This window comes from Lytechinus variegatus, chromosome 8, assembly GCF_018143015.1.
Source record: "Lytechinus variegatus isolate NC3 chromosome 8, Lvar_3.0, whole genome shotgun sequence".
NCBI classification, from domain to species: domain Eukaryota; kingdom Metazoa; phylum Echinodermata; class Echinoidea; order Temnopleuroida; family Toxopneustidae; genus Lytechinus; species Lytechinus variegatus.
Genome location: NC_054747.1, coordinates 26,560,589 through 26,578,707, shown reverse-complemented (window position 1 = coordinate 26,578,707; position 18,119 = coordinate 26,560,589). Strand labels below are relative to the sequence as shown.

The following is an 18,119-nucleotide window of genomic DNA, read 5'->3' as shown; positions in this document are numbered from 1 at the left end:
ATGTAAGATCCGTCTTCAATAACATCAGACTGATCCTGAAGATCTATAACTATATCATCTGGTACATGCCAATCCAATACTGAACTGAGAAGGAGGATTTGCCCCATATGCTTCACATGTAATGTCATTCCGTTGGTCAGCTTTTACCGTTATAGAGAGGTTGTTAAAGTAATAACGAACCCCCTTTCCATCAATGATGTAGATCCAAGTGGGTGGAGCTAGATATAAGAATAAGATGTATTCAGTAGTAAAGTCAGTTTGCTATATTAATGGTTTTTAATTTGTAACTTATTTTTTTGTGTTATGATGTATATCTTGATACACACTTATCAGGATATTATCCGTAAAATTATGATTTCGTTTTATAGGTAATATGCTATTGCGTAGGCCCTACATATTTCGATAATCAATAATCGTTGGTTCATACACAGTGTTCTTACCAATTCATACGATCAGTATCTATTTGCTACGTAAAACTTGCTCTCATCATGCTTTGATGAAGCAAATGCGACCTAGGTCTACTTACCGCTTTGTGAGATGATAACACCAAGGAAAAGTACGAGAACTACTTGTGTAGAAATAGACATCATAATTAAGCGACAATTTACGGCAATGCTACGAGATCCTACTTGTTTCAACCGACAGTCAGTTCTGAATGGAAAGAAAGTATAAGAACACGAAATTATGAGATATGAAATGAGTTGGAGAATTAACATCGGTACTTCTTTATATTCCTTTCTTCGTACATGGATTCGGTTTCGTATTGTCTAAGACACACGTCAACATAAAAGTTAAGTATGTTAAAGCTTGTTAGATGGAAAGCGGGCGCTATTTTGTTTGTGAGCCTTAGTATGATATGATTCTCATTATGTGACTGCAAAAATCCTTTAGAACTTTATGCCAATATGAACAAGTGTATTTTTCATTAAACTCATATTCAAACAACGAACGGATATTGTAATTGTATTTCATGTTATTACGAATGTAAATTTTGTTAAGCACACGCGCTCTAAAAGTAGGGGGAAGCGATGCTCATGAATGAAGTATGGAAGGTGTCTATACTCCTAGATATATTTCACACTGTGCTTCGTTTCCGTCAATGATGGTCTTGTTAAAGTGGTCAATTCACTTTGATCTGATTCTTCTTTTTTTAAATCTCATTTTGGTTCTTAATGAATGAGGTGTAGTTTCAATGACAACGTTTATTGAGCGAATCTGTACTACATGTTACAACACATAATCTCTGGATGAACCCACCATGACCTACATACAGTATATTCAATGCACCATGAATGTACAGTGTAGTGAATAATAGTGGGTGCACATGAGTTACACACAACAGAAAGCATTCAACGCAGCCGACAGACTGTTTGAATTTGAGAAAACTGGGCACAAGCTAAATACGTCTCAGAGACGGTTATCAAAATGATGCTAATAAATTGCTACTTGTGTCTTAATTATATTTTATCATATATCACGGAGTGTTTCAGCATATTGGAGAACAAATACAAGCACTCATACACATGTTTCGTCTTAGCTTGATATTTATTTTTTTTTATTCAGCTGCTCAAAGTGTTGAACGATCTCTTTTTTGTTGCTTTATTCATCAATAGTGTGATAGTGAGGAAAATGATTGAAGGCTACCTTTACAATTTCAGGTACCAACATTCACTGACATATCCAATATACCACATGGTATTATCCTTTGTATATGTCATGATACATTAAAAAAATATTTTTATTTATCAAAACTATACTTATTCCATAAAATACATTTCTCTTCAAAGACCCTTTGATTCAATCAAATAATATGCAATAGATAACCATCGGATGTATCACATTTTCGAGTGTTTATATTGTAAAAGCACGTGGGCGATACGATGGCTAATATAAGCTACTATGAAACTTTACATTTTACTGATCTCATATCATTTGATATCATGGTCCTTACTTTCGGAAAGATGTTTTTGTCTTATTTCCCGATGATGAATCCTGGTTGCCAGGCAACAAAAAGAGATGAAGATCTCGTCTGGATTTGGCGGATGATAAACCCAGAAGGTGGATTCGGGATAAAATCTGTAAAAACAGAAAATGAATTTATAAAGATTAACAAAATGTTAAATCAATACATCAATATTCTATGTAATAAAACATTATTGATAGGACAACGTATATGTTTATATTGAAACAAATTTTGTTAATTCATTTACTCCTTATTATCTGTTAAGTTTAAAGTGAAACATATCATATTCAACTAGTTTACAATGTTTAGGGAAACAAGCCACAAGAATGATGATTCTTCCTGTATTCAGACCAAACCGACATAAATTATTTATTAAAATTTACAAAAATCATTTAGAAATATTAAAATACTTTTATTTGTTATTCGATTATTAGAAAATAAAAAAAATGTTGTAAGCTTACACAAATAAAGGGAATCGAATACCGCACTCCCCGAGCCGTATTCTGATATAGCGGTGCATTTATAAACAGAATAATACTTGGAGAGTGGGTTTTGAATCCCAAGTCCACTGGACGTTAGTGTTGCGTTTTCCGATATTGTCTCGATGAATCTGTAGTTATTGGTGTCCTTGGACACTACAGTTTCGTTGCAAAGCCAAACGAAGGTAGTGACAAGAGGATTAGCGTCCGCTTTACATATCAACACGAGGTCCGTAGTCCCACTTGCTTTGCTCGATGTACGACGCATGACAGTAATTGACACAACGGGAGCATCTAGACCAAAGAAACAAAATGCAATTTGCCAGTAATGAATATGAAATAAAAGAAGCATACGGATCACAAGAAAAGGACAGAAATCGATGATTTTTTTTCTTAGAAAGAGGCAAGATGGAAATCAAAATGTTGTCTAATTACTTTGTAAAAAAAAGTTGCAGTGTCATTTTCTATATAATTTGTCTCATGGCGACGTTTATAGTTTTCTTTACAATTTCTAAAACATGTACTTAAGATGCGAGCAGGAAGATCAGAGAAAAATATTTTAAAAGCCAATGGGCCAACTAGGAAAACATGATCAAGGTCGTTTGCATTTTTTAAAGGTCCCCTATCTATCCAACCAGCCAAGAAGTCTTATCAAAGCCATTACCAAAACCAAAACTTACATGTAATGTTCAGAACCAAGCTTTGATTCATCGAACGAGTTTGGAATGCTGGAGGTTGAAGTGCCTCGCAGAGAAGGTGTTTCCCATTGTCAAATCTCGTCGGTATTAGAGTAAGAGTGCTTTCAGCATCATATCGACCAGCTTTATTTTCACTTATGTTTAAAGATGAATCCTCTGTAAGATTTCTTGATCCGATGTACCAATGGATATGCGGTGCGGGGTATCCATTAACAGCTTTGCAGGTTACATTGATTTCTATGCCATCGTATAGGTCCATAGGGGAAGTAATATTGATGCCTTCTGGTGGGCCTTTGAACGAAACGTAAAAACAAAATGCATAATTAGATGCTTTAAAAAACGAAAAACTAAGTTCATGTTGAATTTGAACCCCCTTAATGTATTTTGCGATTTGTACAAGGGTGGAAAATACTTTTTTGCAAGCCTTCATTTTCTTAGATTATGTGAAAACTTAATATAAGCGATGACGACGTGGCCCATTTTTGGCAATGAAAATTGTAAGAAATCCTAAACAATGCAATTTAGAATATTTCTTTAGCATGTGAATGAAAGGGAACACCTGCATCAATATTGTGTATGAATAGGAAATGCAGTTTCAAAAATTGCAAACCTAAATGGGTAAAGAAGAACTCACCGTAAACGATTACTTTGGCATACAGCAATTCCACTATAGATTTTTCAAGCGATACGAAGCATTTGATGTACCTTCCGTGATGCACAATATTTAAGTGTAAGATGACAGTACCCTCGGTGTCAAAAAGAGCATCGTCTAAAATGTTTCTTTCGCTTGAGATATTTGGAAGAATTCTTTCGTCGAGATCATTGCCATTTTCTAACTGAAAGTATAGTTGAGTGGTTGGGAATGACCCAATGCTTCTACATGTGATTGAAGTCGGTGAATCCTCTTGAACGTATATGAGTCTTGTCTGGGACTGGCTGCCTCCAGTTGGAAAGAGCAACACACTTGTAGGAAGAACTTGAAAGGAAAAGTGAAAGAGCGAGTCAAAGGGATAGAGACAGAGGCAGGGGAAAGGAGAAGGAATGGAAATAAAGAGTTCTGTTGCACATTATTAACAGATGCTAAATGGCATGTAGAATTGGATGAATTTTATAAGAGACATGCCGTTAGCATTTTTTTTTTGGTATACTGAGAATGATATTAACATCGGCAGATGAAATAAATTATTTGCAAGAAAAAAAACCGATTTGTCTAAGAGTAATGTCGCTCAATGTAAAGAGGTTTGTGTAAAATGGACGATGACAAGCTGGGAGTAAATGAGGCAGCCATCGGTATAGATAACCTACAGACAGATGTATTTATACAAAATACCTACCATGTACATTCACATGTACTATGCATTGAAGGTTTTCTGGTAGTTCTCGATGTGATGCGATGCAGCGAAGAATCTTTCCGTGGTCATCCCTTGAGGGAGTGATTGTCACGGCTTTCTGAGAGATGTAAGATCCGTCTAGAATATCATCAGACTGATCGTGAACAACTGCCATATCATCAGGTAAACGCCATTCTAATACTGCAGTGGGTCTTGCTCCATATGCTTCACATGTGATGTTTTGTTGTTGGTCAGTTATTACGGTTAGGGAGATGTTGTTTGAGTTGTAAATGATGCCCTCTCCATCAATGATATAGAGCCAAGTGGGTGGAGCTTGCGATGAAAAAAATATAATGCATTCACGTAAACTTAATGCATTCAAGTATTAGATACACCATTCTTTATTTTTGTAAAGCATTTTACGTAAAAGGATACATTCTTAGAAATACAATTATATAATAAGATGCCCTAGTAGAATATTCGAAGTTCCGTTGAAGTAACTATCATCCCTCATGTGGCCTACAAATAATTTAGGGGCCATATTCACGCATCTGTGCTAACTTCTGCATATTCACGTGAACAGTGCTCATTTGCTTCATACAAGCTTCTTTAATGAAAGAAATTACACTTCACATCATACTTACAGCTTTGTGAAATGATAATTTCAAGGCAAAGACCGAGAATTAAATGCATTGAAATAGACGTCATCATTCAGTGATCATAGGCAATGTGACTACGTTCTGTCTCTTCAGATCGACAATAGATTCTAAATGCAAGCAGAATAAAAGAACCTGAAATTATGAAACATGAAATGTTTGGGAAATTAACAATGGCACTTCCTTATTTTCCCTCCTTTATAGATTCGGTTTCGCAAACTGTTTTAAATAGCCATGAACATAGCAGGTAACACAAGTTGGTTAGATCGAAAGCGGGCGCTCTTTCGTCAGTGGGCTTGAGTATGATTATCATTATGCAAAAGGGTATCAACATATAGTATGCAGTATATATCATGGGTTTTATGCGAGTGTAGAAATCTGTTCAAATTGAACACTAAAATGAACAAGCCTTTGTTTCATTGAACTCACATTCAAACAACGAGCAAAATAAAAGTATTTTATGTTATAACGAATGTAGTTTTATTTTTGTAAAACTAAGCTCAAACGCAATAAAAGTAGGGGAAAGCGATGTTCACAATCGAAGTGTGGAAAGTGATACTCCTATTTTTTTCACACTGCTCCGTTTCTTGAAATCATATTCTTGTCCAAGTGATCGTTTCACTTCGTTCTAATTTTTATCAATCTCCGTTTGGTTCTTGGAACTATTTACAAAAGTTTAATCATGTATGAGGATTTGTTTAACGACAACGTGCATATGGCCAATATAGCAATGTTCTCATACCCTAATGTTGATCCTGGTTGCCAGGCAACGAAAAGAGATGAAGATCTCGTCTGATTTCGGTGAATGATGAAATCAGATGGTGGATTCGGGATAAAATCTGTAAAACAAAAGAAAAAGGGTTAAAAAAACATAACGGAATACGTTAATAACAAAAATGAAATATTAAATCAATACCTCAATATTTCTGTGCTAAGAGATTATTGGTTGGATTAAATGAGTATTTGATTTTGAAACAAAATGAAAATGTATTAATTCATTTATTCATTTTCTTTATTCGATTTGAAATACAACATATCAAATTCACCTAATTTCCAATAAAAGCCACATGTCTAACAATGTTTTCTTTTTGTTTGGTATAAGACCAAAAACATCAAATATATGTATGTAAAACCACAGAGTATTTAGAATTATTTTGATCACATCACTTTATTTGTTATTATTTCAAGAGTAAATAAGAATAGTCAGCTTACACAAATAAAGTGAATTGAATTCTGCACTTCTTGAGTCGTATTCTGATAGAGCGGTGCATTTATAAACACAATGATATTTGGAGAGTGGGTTTTGAATCGCAAGTACGCTCGAGGTTAGTGTTGTATCTTCATATATAGTCTCGGTGAGTCTGTAGTTGGTGTCGTTAGACACTACAGTTTCGTTGCATAGCCAATCGAAGGTATTGACAGGAGGATTGGCGTCCGCTTTGCATGTCAACACGAGCTTTGGAGTCCCACTTGCTTTGTTTGATGTAAAATGTCGAGCAGTAATTATCACAACGGGATGATCTACATCACAGACACAAATACAAATTTGCTAGAAATGAATATGAAATAAGAAAAGTATAATAATCATGGGGACAGGATAAAGATGATAAAATCAAGTTCATGTACGTAAAAAGAAGCAAAGCACAAAACAAAACATTGTCCAATAACTTTCTGAAAAGAAGTTTGCAGTGTCATTTTGGATAAAGTTTGTCTCGTAAAAAGAAATCCGAATGGGTCAGGTTTTCTTTAGAAATATTGTTTAACACATAACAAGCGGACAGCACAAGCAGAAAAAAATATCTTAAATAATCAGAGTCAACGAGGAAAGTGTGTAGACAGACAAGATCATTTGCAATTCAAACGGGTTAACTATCTATTCAACCAGTCCACCAGTCGTATTAAATGCATTTAAAAAGTCACCACTTACATGTTATGTTCAGAACCAAGCTTTGATTCACCGAACGAGCTGGATGTGTTGTAGGTTGAACTGCCTCGCATAGAAGACTTTTCCCATGATCGAACCTCGTCGGTATTAGATTTAGGATGCTTTCAACATCATATCGACCAGCTTCATTTTCACTAATGTTCAAAGCCGAATCCTCTGTATGATTTCTTGATCCGATGTACCAATGGATATGCGGTGCGGGGTATCCATTAACAGCTTTGCAGGTCACATTTATCTCTATACCTTCGTAGAAGTCCACTGGATAAGTAATTTTGATACCTTCTGGTGAGCCTTTTAACAAATCGTAAAAAGGGTATTTACAAATCAATACCGTAAAATTAAGAATAATATTTTATTTCCAACGGTACCTACTTGGTGTATTCTGTAATTTGTAAAAGGGGGCCGAGATAAAAAAACATCTTGCAAACCTTCGTTTTCTTACATGTACATTACTTGAAATCCTGAATATTAGCGATGATGAACTGGCCCTTACCCCCCCCCATGCACATTTATTTAGAATATACTTTTGTCATGCAAATGATGGCGGTTAACACCAGATACATCTAACACCTAATAGGCCAACAAATTGTAAAATATTTTGTATGGAAAAAACACCTTTTGGAAAACAGATCACCAACCAAAAGGGGGAAAACTCACCGTAAACGATCACTTTGGTGAACGTAAATCCGACTATGTGTTTTTCAAATGATGCGTAGCAATAAATGTACTTCTCATGATGCTCAATATTTAGGTGCTTGGTAATATTTCCCTCGGTGTCGAACAACGTATCGTCTAAAGTACTCCTTTTGCTGGAGATATTTGCACGAATAGGGATCATGTCAGCAAGACCAATGTCACTTTCTAACTGAAATGATAGCTCGGTTGCTGGGAATGACCCGATACTTTTACAAGTAATTGAAGTCGGTGAATCGTTTTGAACGTTTATGTGTCTTGACTCTGACTGTTTATCTCCAGTTGGAAAGAGCAGCACATTTACAGGAGGTACTTCAAAAGAAAAGAGAAGAGCAAGTCAGCGGGTTAAAGGAAGGCAAAGAGGAAATGAGAGAAGGAATGATTTTAGAATTTAGATCATTTAACACATACTAAATGGAACAAATGATCATAGGATTTTGAAAGAAGGCTTGTTTAACAGTAATATTGCTATATAGGTTTGTCTTATTTGATCAATAAAAGGCTAGACAAAAAATGAGAATGCATGGCATCGGAACATAACCTACAGATATAGAAATATTCATACAAATACCTACCCTGAACATTGAGATGAACAGAACATTGAAGATTTCTTTGTAGTTCAGGGTGTAATGCAATACAGCTTAAAATCTTTCCCTGGTCAATTCTCGAGGATGTGATTGTAATCGATTTCCTCGAGATGTAAAAACTGCCTTCAATGTCATCAGACTGATCCTGATGAACAACGGCCACGCCCTCTGGTATCAGCCATTGCAGAACTGCAGGAGGCCTTGCTTTAGTTGCTGCACATGAGACGTTGTATGGCTCTCCAGCTATTACCATTAAAGAGTAGTTATTGAAGTAACGGATGCCCTTTCCATCAATAATATAGATCCAAGTGGGCGGAGCTTGTGATGAAAATATAATACATTCAGTATTAAAGAAAATATTCTTTATTCTAAATAGTTTTACAGAAAAGGGATACATTTGTATATATACATTATATAATTATTCAATAATGCCCTCGTTGAATATTCGCACCTTCAAGTATCATCCCTAATATGGAGTACAGGGGTCTTAGGGGAATAATTTAGGGGGAAATATGTCATGCTAACCCATGCATATTCATACGGCAAGTGTTTATGTGGTTCGTACACTACGTTCATAGACGATATTACAATACGAATCATACTTACAGCTTTGTGAGATGATAATTTCAAGGCAAAGACCAATAACTACTTGCATAGAAATGGACGTCATCATTCAGTGATCATAGGAAATGCGACGACGTTCTGTCTATTTCGACAGACAGAAGATTCTATGGAATGGTTGGACGATTAACAGTGGCACTTCCTTATATGCACTCTTTACTTGGATTCGGTTTCGCAAACTGTCTTCAATACATAAGTTCGCTAGATTGAAAGCGGGCGCTCTTTCGTCAATGGACCTGAGTATGATATGATTATTATTCTGCAAGGGTATCAAAATAGTATCCAGCATATATCTGATATCCTGCGTTTTATGCGGCTGTAGAAATCTGTTCAATTCGAATACCAAAATAAACAAACCTGTTTTTCATTGCACTCACATTCAAACAACGAGCAAAACTTAAAACAATAGTATATTATTTCATATTAAATGTATTTTATTTATCTAAAACTAAGCTCAAACGCGATAAATGAAGGGGAAAGCGAAACGTGGAAAGTGATACTCCTAGATTTGTTTCACACCCTGTTCCCTTTCTTTCAATTATATTATTGTCAAAGTGATTGTTTCACTTCGTTCGAATTCTTAACAATCTTTTTTTTTGGTTCTTGGAATTATTTGAAAAGTTGTATCATGTATGAAGGTTTGTTTCATCGACAAAGTATGGCAAAGGGAGCGATTTTCTCATACCCTAATGGTGATCCTGGTTGCCAGGCAACAAAGAGAGATGACGATCTCGTCTGGTTTCGGTACATGATGAACCCAGATGGTGGAGTCGGAATAAAATCTGTAAAACAGAAGAAATATGGTTAAAAAAACAGGATAAGTTAATAACATGAATCAATACACATCAATATTTTCTGTGCTGAGACCTTATTGATATGATAAAGTAAATATTTCATTTTGAACAAAATGTATAAATTTGTTTATTATTTTTTCTTTATTCATTTTTAAATAAAACATATCAAATTCACCTTTTTTGAAATATGGAGGAGCCATTAAAAGCCACATGTCTAAAAATATAATGTTTTATTTTTAAGACTCAAAACAACATCAATTACATGTATGTAAAATTACACAAAGTATTTAGTATTATTTTGATCACACCACTTTATTTGTTATTGATTAATACAAAAGGAAAATGATAATAGTCAGCTTACACAAATAAAGGGAATCGAATTCTGCACTTCCCGAGCCGTATTCTGATTCAGCGTTGCATTTATAAACAGAATGGTATTGGGAGAGTGGGTTTTGTATCTCAAGTACGCTGGACCTTAGTGTTGCATCTTCAGATATAGTCTCAGGGAGTCTGTAGTTACTGGAGTCGTCTGACACTACAGTTTCGTTGCAAAGCCAAACGAAAGTAATGATAGGAGGATATGCGTCAGCTCTGCATATCAACGCGAGCACAGTAGTCCCACTTGCTTTGTGCGATGTAAGACGGCGAGCAGTAATTGACACAACGGGATGATCTACATCACATAGAGTAGACAAAATACAAATACACCAGAAATGAATATAAAATGAGAATAGCATAAGAATCATGTGGATAGAACAGAAATAGATAATCAAAATCAAACTTATTTAGACAGAAACAAAAACAGACAACAAAACATTGTATAGCTACTCTGTAAACAGAAGAGGGAAGTGTAATTTTGGATATAATTGGTCTTATTGCGATGTTTATAGTCTATGAATATAAAAGGAAATCCAAAAGTCTAAAGTTTTCTTTAAATATGTAAAACATCTACTAATCAAGCGAGCAAGAAAAGCCGAAAACAAATCTTTAAATAGTCAACGGGTCAATGAGGTAAACATGTAGACAACCAATATGCAATTCAACAAGGCCCCCATCTTTCCAACCAGCCAAGAAGTCTTATCAAATGCATTTCCGAAATCAATACTTACACGTTATGTTCAGAACCAAGCTTTGATTCACCGATCGAGCTGGGAGTGTTGTAGGTTGAACTGCCTCACAGAGAAGACGCTTCCCATGGTAAAACCTCGTCGGTATTAAAGTCAGAGTGCTTTCAATGTCATATCGACCAGCATTATTTTCACTTATGTTTAAAGATGAATCCTCTGTAAGATTTCTTGATCCGATGTACCAATGGATATGCGGTGCGGGGTATCCATTAACAGCTTTGCAGGTTACATTGATTTCTTTGCCATCGTAAAGATCCACAGGAGAGCTCATAATGATGTCTTCTGGTGAGCCTTTGGACGAAACGTAAAATCGATATACATAGTTCAGTGCTTTAAAATTAGGAAATAAGTGTTAGTTCAAATTAAACCCATACAACGTCTTTTGTAAATTGTAAAAGAGAGTGGAAACACTTCTTGGAAACATTTTTTTTAGATTAAGTGAAACTCAATAAAGCCATGACGACGTGCCCTTTCTCAGCTTGGAATAGCGTAAGAAAAAAAAATACACGACTATTTAGTATATACTTTATCATGTTAAGGATGACGTCCAGCAGATCACATTTAATAAGGCATTAGATTGAACAACATTTGTATAAATAACATTCTCCTTTCACTAATCACCAACAGAAACAGACGACGAAGAACTCACCGTAAACTACCAGCTTGGCAAACACTAATTCGGCTAAGACCCCATCAAGTGTTGCGTAGCATTGAATGAACTTCCCATGATGCTCAATATTTGGGTGTAGGATTATAGTACTCTCGGTGTCAAACAGAGTATCGTCTAAAACACTCCTTTTACTTGAGATATTTGCGCGAATGAGGACATTGTCAGCTTGACCAGTGCCACCTAATAACTTAAATGATAGTTTGGTGGCTGGAAAAGACCCAACGCTTTTACATGTGATTGAAGTCGGTGAATCTTCTTGAATGTTTATGACGGTTGAATGGGACTGGTTACCTCCACTTCGAAAAATCAGTACATCCCTTGGAAGAACTTCAAATGAAAGGAGAAAGAGACAGATTGAGAGTGGGTAAGCTGGAGAGCTAAACTGACGGGATGATCAGGGATGTTATTGGATTAACACGTGGATAAATGATATTGAAGAGAGATACATGTATGCTCTACTGTCTACTATACAGGACATAGTTGTCTGTTATGTCGACTTGAAGGTAAATGCTGAGATATTGCAAAGCAATCTGCAACGTATAAATATTGCTCAAACATTTCGTTATATTTAATATTACAGTGGAGGCAATAAAAGGCTCTCAAAAGATTAAGAATGGCATCTACAAACACAAAATAACTATGGCATACACACCATGAACATTGATCTGAACTGAGCACCGAGGTTCATATTGTAGTTCTTGGTGTGATGCAATACAGATGATAATCTTTCCGTGGTCGTTCCTGGAGGGTGTGATTGTCACAGCTTTTCGAGAGATGTAAGATCCGTCTTGAATAATATCAGACTGATCTTGAAGATCTATCAGTACACCATCTGGTACCTGCCACTGAAGTACTGCAGGAGGCCTTGCCCCATGAGCTTCACATGTGATATCATTTTTCTTCCCAGGAGTTAAAGAGAGGTTGTTAAAACAATAGTGTTGAATACCCCTTCCATCCGTGATTGAAATTATGCTGGGTGGAGCTGATGATATAATGAAATAATTAAGTGTAAATAGTCAATCACATTTTGCCCAATTCGTGTCATACATAATAATATATTCGTGAAGGAATTAGTTATGAAGGTTAAAAAGTCTGAAAATATTTGATGTCATAGCTTTGAAGTAATATGTTTAATATCCCTCTAACAAAGTAAAGATTTCAGTGGGTAAAAGTCATAGGTCCATATACAACAGATGACCGGTATTTATTTACTACAAGCAAGGAGCTTCAAACAAATTACTTTATTGAAAAAAATAAACAAAACATTGTACTTACAGCTTTTTGACATGATAATTTCAAGGCAAAGAGCAAGAACTACTGGCAATGAAATTGACGTCATCATTCAGTGATCATAAGCAATGCGACGACGTTCTATTTGTTTCAGCCGAGAGTAGATTCACAAACTATGAGAGCACAAAGTTTCAAGAGACAAAATGCTTAGGAGAATTAGCAATCACACTTCCTTATATATCCTCTTTCTTGCACTGATTCGGTTTCGCATACTTAAACTCAAATTAACATTACAAGTAAAACGATAAAAGCTTATTACATGTAGATGGAAAGGGGGCGCTCTTTCGTCAGTTGGCAGGCTTTGATTATCTTAGCATGAGGGTGGCAGAACATTATCCAGATTATGTTACTCCTCAGTTTCTAGGGGAAAGTGATAATATTGGTAACAGTAGACATTGAATGAGTGATTAATTTGGTATTCCTTTTGAATCTATCATTTTTTATTGTAAAATCAGTGGTGTTCCGCTATAAATGGAGATGCTGAACAAGAAAATTTGGGCAGAATTAACATACATACAGCCTCACACTCACAAATCTATCCAATAATATCCAATAAAGTCAATTATCTAGTCGTTGGTGGACATTATGATTTATTATAACAAATATTCATTGTAATACACATGTAACATTATTAATGCATAAGTAAATATTTTGCATTTCCGTCACGGAAGTAAAAATATCTAACAACTTTAAGTGTGAATATAGTTTCGGGCCTTTTTATACTTACATCCATGCATTATACATGTACATAGAATACGTTTACTCATCTGATTCCCTGCATTTTTAAAAGTTATTTTCGATTCAGTTTAAAGCAATATTTATGTAACGCGATGATGAATCATGGCTGCCAAGCAACGACAATGGATGAAGATATTGTCTGGTCTTGATCAACGATGAGCCAGGCAGGTGGATCTGGGATAACTTTATGAAAATGCGCACACAGAGTAAAAGTTATCAGTCGATTTTTTTCATTTCATTTAACCACAATTCATTGTTTTGTCTCATATGTGACATACTGTATGTTTTGTATTATAAATGAAAGCTAACTTGTATAGCTTTTATAAGCATTCAATTATATATACTTTAGAAAACAGAATATCCAAAATAAAAATAAAATCGCAGTTCAACTTACGAAATAACGAGGAGTTGAATACTGCCGATCCGAATCCGTATCTGGACACAGCACTGCAATTGTAAATCGATGGATGTTCAGAGGGTCGGCTTGGAATCATCAGGTCACTAGTAGTTACGGTCTCTCTTTCTGCTTGTTCTGGGTTATCCTGGTGGAGCTTCATGTTACTGGTGTCATTGAAAACAACAGTTTCATCAGTGAACCATTCAAAGACAATGGCAGGTGGATTGGAATCTGCTCTACATGTCAGCATGAACTCTAAAGCCCCACTTCCTTTATGGGATGTAAGTGATGTAAGACGTCGAGCAGTAATGGAGACCATGGGCGGATCTAGAAACAAAAGGGAAAAACCTTATAAACATTCAGGACACTAGGTGATAAAAACAATAGGTTTTATGCAAGAAAAAGCAGGAGAATTTTTTTTAAAGAGAATATCCCAAAAGTCTCGACTTCAGAGGCTTAACGATCTGTACGTTACCCTTTTATACAAAGAGGTAAAACAATCAACAAATCAACATCATGAATATCTCTACTCTTTGCACTACTTTATTTACATTTAAGAATATGAACATCATTTTATATTCAGCAGTCTCTTTGGGAATTTCGTGAATTTATAAAGGGACAATTATCCTATCTTTTTCTACCAAAAACATGACATGAGTTAGTTCTTACATGATATGTTCAAGATGAGGCTTTTGTTTATTGACATGTTTGAAATTGGTGTAGTTTGAACTGCCTGGCAAAGGAGACGCTTCCCATGTTCAAGCCAATTTGGAACTAATATCAGAGTGCTTTCAGCATCGTATCGGTCAACAGCATTGACTGTATTCTGAAGAGATGAGTCTTTGGTGATGTTTCTTGATCCAATATACCAATGAATTGATGGAGCAGGGTATCCATTTAGTGCCCTGCAGGTTACGTTGATTTCCATTCCTTCCTCCAGCGTAGCATCTTCAAGGGAAGCAATTTGTATACTGTCAGGTGTACCTTTATAATGGAAATGGAAATCCAAATAAAAGAAATACCTTTTCGAAAATTGTCCTTGCACGGTAAAAAGGTTAGTGTTCATAAAACTTGGTGCCGATTTACTCCACAGATCTAACTAGTGTACATTTACCGCCAAAGTGCGCCTCACTATCAAAATTTCTCACCATCAACAACTGTCACTATCATTAGTTCTAGCTGAAATTCGTTTGGGGGAATTATTTGGACCATCTAATAACTGGAATTTGTACAGCAAACACATGACGTAAATATAATAGAAAAAAAACATTTACTTATCAAACGTGATGTAATATTAGGTGTCACACGTAATTTCACCCAAAACATACAGAGAGTTGAAAAAAAAATAATGGTGTTTTTGTAAAGAAACCGATGTATCGACGATGTTTTATGATTAAATATATCCCACCTGTGTAAATCTTATATGATTTAGTGGATTATGTTTGTAATTTCGGAGGAAAACACGGATTAGACAAATGTAATTTAGGTATATATAGGAAAGAAACTCACCTTTAACAAGGACTTTGGCAAACCTTCGTTCCGAAAAGCTTCCTAAGCTTGCAAAGCATTGGATAGACTTTCCGTGGTGCTTTCTCTCTGGAATAAATGTGATGATACTTTTAGTGTCGTACAAACTGTGATCTATCGCATTGTTATGCTTTTGAAGACTAATATTATCTTGAAGAATGGTAGAACTACCAAGTTTCCAAACAAATTCAACTGCTGGTAATGATCCAATGCATTTGCAGGTTATTGACGAGGGTAAACCCTCTTGAACGTAAATGACTGCTTGTCCAAAATCGTTGTCCTTGCCAATTCCACTTTGAAAGAGGGTCATGCTCGACGGTAGAACTTTGAAAATTGAATGGAAACGGAGAGAGAATAGTCAGACGTTAATCTTGTGACAATGTTAAATGATTTTGAATATGTCTTGTATTAATACACCAATCAATGAACAATAACTAAACGTGATACATTTCTGCGATATTGGCTAAACATAATTATGAATTTATTATTTACCGTATAGAATGATCTTAGGATTGACAGCCTGCATAAGAATGGAACCAAGTCCATAGACTGCACCCTTCAGATTAACTGAACGGTACCAAAATGACCTTTTTATCAATTAAATAATTACATGTATACTACGCTATGCTGATCTATAACCTATACATACCATGAACACTCAGGGACACTGAAACGTTTAAGTTGGTGAATAGGGTAGAATGTGATGCTTCACAGCGCAGAACATTCCCTTGGTCATTCATTGAGGGCGTGATGGTAGCTCTTTTACTTGACACGTACTTGTTTCTTTGAATTATATCGGACTGACCGTGGACATAAAATATCATATCATCTGGTATAATCCAAGTCAGTACTGCAGGAGGTCTTGCCTGGTAAGCATTGCATGTAATGTTATACGGTTCTCCAGAAGTTACTATTATAGTTGCGGAGTTCGAAATCGGGTTGCTGGATTGTGCAATGTCAATGGAGACCTGCGACGGCGGAGCTATGAATGTAGGGAAAATTTATAAAACAATTGTAGAGACTAGGTGCAACATTTCCTGCTCACACAGATTGTTCATTAATTTAGGAATAATGTCCATTATTCATGCTACTTTTTATCGAAAAAACCTTCAATCAAATAAAAATCAACCGGCAATTACATAGTTCTTTACGTAGATCAAATAATACACTGAAAGATGGGGTATTAATAATAAAATAATTACATATGGGGAAGGGGAGGGGGTCCATACTCAATGACGGACATGTTTTATTGGTCTTTGACATTCACTTAGTCAATGCATTCACTCAGGCAGTGCACTCGGGCTTGGCCATAGAAGAGTAGTAATTGGACTTTGCAGCGGACATGCAATCAATGTCCTTGGTCTCAGAAGGTCCGATCTTGTTTTGGCCTCTGCTTACCTGGCCTTTCTAGCATCACTGCTGTAATGATTATTGATGGCCAATGATAATCTTTCCTCATTAAATGGCTCTAAGCATTTAGTTTTTTAGACGTCTGATAATAATGGACCATAATCATCCCCTGTGTATTAGCTATTACTCGCTTCGGCGCTTCAAGGAATAATTCTGACATCGTCAGTTTCCTTTGATTCAGGCGAACTTTTTTATCTTTTTTGTCTTGTCAAAATAAAATGTAATTAATAAACCTAAAGGTTGAAATATTGTGAAAGAATAAGACATTATACTTTCTGGGATTCATTGTGCCAGGCCTTTAACAAAATTGAACGTTCTTTTAATGACGCTGTCTTGCACATTTGATTTGTTTTCCCAAACAGTCTGAGACGATTTGAATGGAATGTCGCCTATGCTGTCCAATTGTCTTACTTTCTTACCTGGACTTAGTACTTGTATTGTCTCATCCGCCGACCATAATCCACTTTTGTTTAGAAAATCGCATGTGTATCTCCCATTGTCATCAGCCGTCAAATTGATTATTGTAAGCGATGTGCTGCGGTCATCTCCCATTATCTTGTACTTTGTTGGATTAGGAATTGTAGTTGTACAGCTACTCGTAGAAGTGCACGATTCAGAAGCAACCTGGATGTCCTCGTGTCTCCACTGTGCAGAGCGAGGATATAAAGAAGGTGGATACCTGCATTCAATTGTAAAATCTTCTCCGGTGACTGGTAGGGTCTGTTGTTGAAAAGAAATCGAAGCTGCAGATGGGGAGTCTGCAAAAGAAATTAATACAATTCTTTTCTTCATCATAGGTAAATTCCACATTTAATGTTGAAAGCAAGAGGTATCCTCATTTCGAAATAAGAATCCGTTACAGCAATCTTGTTATGTATTTGGTGGCAAGAAAATATCTGAATCAGCTTTAGAACATGCGGAATACGTTCAGACTACCCTTTTTGTAAGAACGGTGCAATCATCAGTACGTTTGTGGAGTAAAACTTTATGCATTCCGTATTTCTTTTCAATACTTCGCATGTTTTTCGAAATTCTTGACAGAAAATGATGTTTTGGAACTATATGAACAGGATATGCAACTTACCTTTTCCGCACAAGAGAATGATGAAGCAGAAATGCAAATAAGATGCCATGTCCAGATACGGTGATAGAATGTTCACATCCTTACGGTCATATTAATAAGAATTCGCTTA

General features: G+C 35.8%; 2 protein-coding genes across 3 annotated transcripts; both read right to left on the bottom strand.

The window, feature by feature from the left end:
* Window positions 1-117: 117 nt before the first annotated feature.
* On the bottom strand, window positions 118-8,664 carry LOC121420254 (synaptogenesis protein syg-2-like). 2 transcript variants are annotated; one of them, XM_041614827.1, is made up of 9 exons: window positions 8,341-8,664; window positions 7,730-8,077; window positions 7,055-7,363; window positions 6,340-6,648; window positions 5,870-5,966; window positions 4,475-4,804; window positions 3,775-4,116; window positions 3,123-3,431; window positions 2,447-2,736 (listed from the first exon to the last, which is right to left on the bottom strand). In XM_041614827.1, exons 1-6 carry the CDS (start codon window positions 8,603-8,605, stop codon window positions 4,777-4,779), a joined length of 1,356 nt encoding a protein of 451 aa, XP_041470761.1. In that variant the 5' UTR covers window positions 8,606-8,664; the 3' UTR covers window positions 2,447-2,736; window positions 3,123-3,431; window positions 3,775-4,116; window positions 4,475-4,776. The 2 variants fall into 2 exon arrangements, with proteins under 2 accessions (XP_041470760.1, XP_041470761.1); XM_041614826.1 differs by lacking the exons at window positions 5,870-5,966; window positions 6,340-6,648; window positions 7,055-7,363; window positions 7,730-8,077; window positions 8,341-8,664 and adding exons at window positions 118-218; window positions 527-651; window positions 1,952-2,076; window positions 5,116-5,202 and having other exon boundaries at window positions 2,425-2,736.
* Window positions 8,665-9,562: 898 nt separating this feature from the next.
* On the bottom strand, window positions 9,563-16,443 carry LOC121419590 (synaptogenesis protein syg-2-like). The gene is made up of 9 exons (XM_041614047.1): window positions 16,166-16,443; window positions 15,499-15,840; window positions 14,659-14,973; window positions 13,987-14,316; window positions 12,217-12,546; window positions 11,544-11,891; window positions 10,877-11,185; window positions 10,129-10,440; window positions 9,563-9,755 (listed from the first exon to the last, which is right to left on the bottom strand). Exons 1-9 carry the CDS (start codon window positions 16,338-16,340, stop codon window positions 9,619-9,621), a joined length of 2,598 nt encoding a protein of 865 aa, XP_041469981.1. The 5' UTR covers window positions 16,341-16,443; the 3' UTR covers window positions 9,563-9,618.
* Between the last annotated feature and the right edge of the window lie 1,676 nt (window positions 16,444-18,119).